The sequence below is a fragment of the Alosa sapidissima genome, chromosome 6 (genome assembly GCF_018492685.1).
Source record: "Alosa sapidissima isolate fAloSap1 chromosome 6, fAloSap1.pri, whole genome shotgun sequence".
Lineage (NCBI taxonomy): Eukaryota > Metazoa > Chordata > Actinopteri > Clupeiformes > Clupeidae > Alosa > Alosa sapidissima.
Window position 1 is genome coordinate 11,958,503 of NC_055962.1, and position 4,987 is coordinate 11,963,489.

The 4,987-nt window shown below is 40.9% G+C and overlaps 1 protein-coding gene across 1 annotated transcript; it reads left to right on the forward strand.

Annotated features, from left to right (window-relative positions):
- The first annotated feature begins 430 nt into the window (after nucleotides 1-430).
- snapc1a (small nuclear RNA activating complex, polypeptide 1a) lies at nucleotides 431-4,762 on the forward strand. Its single transcript, XM_042094856.1, has 11 exons — nucleotides 431-566; nucleotides 639-777; nucleotides 962-1,121; nucleotides 1,455-1,595; nucleotides 2,000-2,104; nucleotides 2,412-2,555; nucleotides 2,774-2,821; nucleotides 3,284-3,346; nucleotides 3,878-4,025; nucleotides 4,365-4,427; nucleotides 4,530-4,762. Exons 1-11 carry the CDS (start codon nucleotides 557-559, stop codon nucleotides 4,568-4,570), a joined length of 1,062 nt encoding a protein of 353 aa, XP_041950790.1. The 5' UTR covers nucleotides 431-556; the 3' UTR covers nucleotides 4,571-4,762.
- Nucleotides 4,763-4,987: the final 225 nt, after the last annotated feature.

The window sequence follows — 4,987 nt, forward strand, 5'->3', positions numbered from 1 at the left end:
CTGGTTGTTGGTGTGACTTTATTTTTGTCATGTTCCTGGTGTTTATATAATAGATAACCCCAAATACCTCAATTCTGAAAAAAATATATATTTCAGCATCATATATCATCATTTTTCCATGTTCCAGAAGTAGAATGTTCATTGGCTGGAATCATTTGAGGAAGTGCAACCATATGGGTCCGAGCCACTTGATTGGTTTACTACCTCTTCACAGAACAAGGGCTGTAGACAACATAGATAGTAGAAAGCTACCGCATTGGGCTCCATTGCTAATGCATAGTTTGATATAGGTTGGAATATTGATTCCAAGTCTTCTGCTGAAGCTAAACTTTAAGAAAAAAATATTCCCATTTCTGCAGCTAACCAAATGCTATGCTCTGGCCTAAAAAAGGGGTGAATAGAAACTCCAGTAACCAACTGGTCTGAAAATTTTTTATCCTAGTAACACACCTGATGACAATTAGACTCTCCTAAAGGCTTGAATCTGAAACAGGTGGTAACCAAGGGTACTAACGGAACGTGTTGGCAAGTTAGACCTCGACAGGAGTCTGACACCATGCCAGAGGGTAAGATGACGGTATAAGCCAAAAATAATCCAATTTAAATAACTCCACTGATATCCTGATCGTGTTTCCTAGTAAAGAACAACGACCACTACTTGGCACCTTTGAAAGAAGACTTTGAGGAACTCTTGGCACGTTTCAAGCAGACAGAAAGTGTCCGATATGAGCATTTCTCTGCAATTTGGGGAGACATGAACTTCTCATCTATCAACTAGTAAGATGGCATTGCAAATATCCACAGGTGTTCTAAAATAGTTATCTAAAGAGTCTATAAAACTGAACTGGATTGCTGGAAATGTATTCAAACATATCTAATGCCTAATTGATGTAGCCCACCTGTTGTAAATCACCTCTCTAGTCGTAATTGTCCTAACTCTTATCTGCCCATCTGTCTGTAGTGGCCTACCTCGAGCTTTTGATAAGAGGCACTTCTCCAGATCAGCGTTAACGGCAGCCTATGATTACCTTCTGCCTCCTTACAACTTCCAGATCAGGGTGGGGGGACTCTACCTTCTTTATGGCCTGTATAACACACAGCTGGCCTGGCCTCGAGAAAAGGTGCTTGCCATAGAGTCGGACACCACATTATATACATTACACCTTACATGTACATTCCATTTATTTATATAGCAGAAGCTTTTACCATAGGTGATTTGCAGTGCAGTATTGATATACATTTTCATCAGTGTTGTTTCCCTGGGTAACCTTGACCCATGACCTTGAAATTGTTAGCATGTTGCTCCTCCAGGAATACCATGCTGACTGTAGTGAGTGATGCTCTTCTCTTGTTTACATATGTACATACTTTTACACACTTTTTTTAGTTTAAAAAATAGAATAAGGGCCACACACTGACCAGGATTAAACATGTCTTTTTGTATGTGTGTCAAGATCTGTGTAGCTCTGAAGGATTGGGGTGACATTCAGAAGTTTATCCAGAACGCGTGGGAAGGACAGCACTTGGATGTGATCTACATATACTGGAAGCTAATGTCTTCGAAGGCCTTCTTATACAGTGCTATGCCTGTTCCAGTATGTTCTGCTTATCTCAAGCTGAACCTTTCCCTCCTGGTCATAAATGCTTCTAACACCATATTGATTAGATAAACAAAATGTCTCTTTTGAAGTGAAAAGGACATTGTGGAATGTTGACATCTTTTAATTTTGATTTTTGTGCATTCTTAAAATGGGGTGAACACAACCTTTTATTCAGTGAAGGCCACATTGACATTAAAAACAAAACATTTTAGTGTTTTAGCTACATACCCAAAGCACTTTAAGGAGAGGGGGGTTGTATGTGTAATATGGATATGTAATACTCACCAGGGTGATGTAACATTGAACAATTACAATACAATGTGTACACTATTTGTTTCCCTATGTTTCTCCTAATAACTAAGTCCAATGGTCACCCTAATTATCTATTTAACCTACAGTTGACTTTCCAAAAGAGGTGCCCCATCTCGAAGCAACAAGAGCAAGAATTGCCCACAGAGCGCCCTGAACGAGTGAAGACCTTGTTCTTGTCAAATACCACCAGGGTAAGGTCCTTCATTCAAAACCATCTCTGTCAGCTTATTTAAACACCCTTATTCTCTTTGTCAATGCAACCCACTGGGAGGCCAACTGCATAGGCCTACAAACATTTGTTAACACTCTCCCAAACACAATCAGGTAAAAACGTCAATTAGCTGAATTAGGTGTGCTGCTAGCATGGTGGTTGGTGGTGGTAGGCTGGTGATCCTTGTGATCCCTTAAAGGGGTGGATTACAGAAATGTTGACTGAGAATGGCAGCTGTTCTATTATTGTGCCTTTACATTAGCTTGTGAGTGATTGATTGAATGCAGGAGATGAAGCACATCCAGGACCGCTATGAGAAAATGAAGGAGGCCTTGTCCTTGACCTCCACTGTGAATGCCACTCAGCGGGACGTGGTCAAGCGAATACAGGACTACGCCCAGAGCCTGGAGCAGGAGGAGCTCTCCAGAAATGTGAGCCGCAGTCAGTGATTCCGAATTGTGCTATTAGTGCATTATCTCTGTCATGGATATTTTTCTCATTCAGTAGCATTTTGGCATCTCTTGTTTTTACTTTGCCTGCAAAGCACATTGCCTGCAACATTGCCTGCAAAGCACATTGTCCACAAAAAATGCCCGTCCTTAATCTCTAAACAACAATCTGATGCTGCCTTCTTCTTTCCTGTAACTAGGCCAGCAAAGATTGCGATGATTCTGCAGAAGTCTCAGAGAGGGAAGAGGCGAGTCAGACACCCAGATTGACATCGCTTCTTCCGAGGAACACAACTCCTCTAGTTTCCACTCAAATCATTGTGCAGGCCTAGTGGTGATAGATCTGTGTATTTCTTAGAAAATAAGTGTTTTAACCAACATCATAGCTGACTGTGTGGTGATATTTATCAGATTTTTGTGTAGCTTTTCTTATGCAGATTTTTGCTCTGCTCACTGTGGGACATTAGGGAACACATAGCTTTGGGTCAAGTATCAACTCTAAGCAAATCCCCATGCAACTTGAATGCAAGGAAATGCCAGCTGTAATTCCTATTCTTATTGGAAACTATGCTAGTTACAAGTGAGACTTTCTGACTGTATCATAGTGTTTTAATTATGAGAACCTTGAAAGTTGCATCTGATCCGGATAAAACCTGTACATCTCCATAATCCTGTAAATTGACTTTGTATGTTCTTTCCCCTTATTTTAGTCTTCAAAGCGAGCACTGCTGCTTGCTTCCATCAAGTCCAAGTCATATGGCCTCCTCACACAGGTAGGAGACAGCCCAACACCCCACTGTGTTCATGCTGTAGATATAATACTGGCATCAAAACTCAATCTTGGATTTCTGCATTACTGTTAGTAATGACCTATGAAGAAGAATTTGGCCTACAAGTGGCTGAATCTAAACTAGTTTTAATTGGTAAGAGAGGTTAATGTGCCTTCACCAGGACAGGATGTGGTAATGACAGCCTGATGAAGGCTTAGTGTTTATATGCGTTGGTGGTAAATAAAAATGCTTTATAAGCTCGATGGTGTTTTAAGCCCCCACCGCTTACTTCAAGGCAGCGCTGCGACTGTTGACTTCAAGGCGCCTAACCTTAACCCTGACCCTAACCCTTGCCTAACCCTAGTGCCTTCCATGCAGCACTGCCTGGAAGACGACGTTGGGGGCTTAAAACACCATAAAACGCTCTTTAACTCTTCTGAGTACCTGGTTTTGGAATTTGTCACCTTTAACATACATTTTTTTTTTTATTGCGTTTATGGGTATAGTTTTAATGGGTGTTGGTATCTCCTGCAGGCATCTAAGTCCCGCCGTCACCGTCAGGTAGAGTGTGGTGCAACAAGCCCCTCACCCGACCCTTACGCAGAGTTTTATGCCAACGGCAAGCGACGTCACCTTTCCCTGAAAAGACGGACCTGCAGAGCCCTTGGAGAGAGTCCTACAAGTAAAGCAATTGCTGGCATATCTTACTGCTGTGTGGTGGTTGAGTGTGGAGTGTATAGTGCTGTGCTGACAATTTAGTGGCATGATCAGATTAAAATCTACTTCAAAGCTTCACATTAAGATGGCAATATACTGTGGGCATCATGTGTGGTAGACTTTCCCAGTTTGAAGTCAAGCTGGACACAGGAACTTCATACTGGTAATCTACGTTTTGAGCATACAACAGGTGTAGTTTCATTTTGTTCAGGTGATGTGTAATTGACAAGACTATTGCACTCCTTTGGTAGTTAATGAACCATTGTTCATGTGTAATGGATAAGTGTTTCCCATTCTTTTTCAGAGACGGAGGATGACCCAAAGAAACACTGGCTCTTGTCCGTTGCTGAAAACGACCGGGGATGTTGTAAGAAATCCTTCCTGTCCTGACATGTCCCCATTGTTGTTTGTTATTGCAATGCAGAAATGTTTGCTATACATCCATATCTTTCTATGTTTGTGTTTTCAGGGAAACGAAGGTCGAAGAGGATCAGATTCAAGTGGAATTAAATCGGGTGAAACATCATAGAAAACATATTTTTGACAATGTAGGTGTTAGAGTGAGATTTATGTCTAAAATAATTACATAACACCATCTTTATTTGTACAGTTTAAGTTTTTTTTATGTTGGTTGGTGTACTTATGCTTTCCTATGTTGGTTTTATTAATAAAGTTTGTTTGTGCTGTGTTGCACACTCTAAATTATGTTTGGCTTTGTATGACAACACACTGAACACTACTTTCCCCAGACATGAGTTAAGCCTTGTCCTAGACCATCTATGTAGATCTTCATTAAATTTCTCTCATAGTCTTGACTTAATCCATGTTGGGTAAACTGGCCCCAACTGTTTCAAGTCACTAGATGTTTTGGTAGGTATATGGCTATGGTATGGTGTGGTACCATAGTTATGTTATGGGCATTAATAG

What these genes read in the sequence shown, in the direction of transcription:
- snapc1a (XM_042094856.1), top strand. An exon ending in TGGCCTGGCCTCGAGAAAAG is followed by an intron (nt 1,122 to 1,454) that starts GTGCTTGCCATA and finishes ATGTGTGTCAAG; the next exon opens with ATCTGTGTAGCTCTGAAGGA. An exon ending in CATATGGCCTCCTCACACAG is followed by an intron (nt 3,347 to 3,877) that starts GTAGGAGACAGC and finishes TATCTCCTGCAG; the next exon opens with GCATCTAAGTCCCGCCGTCA.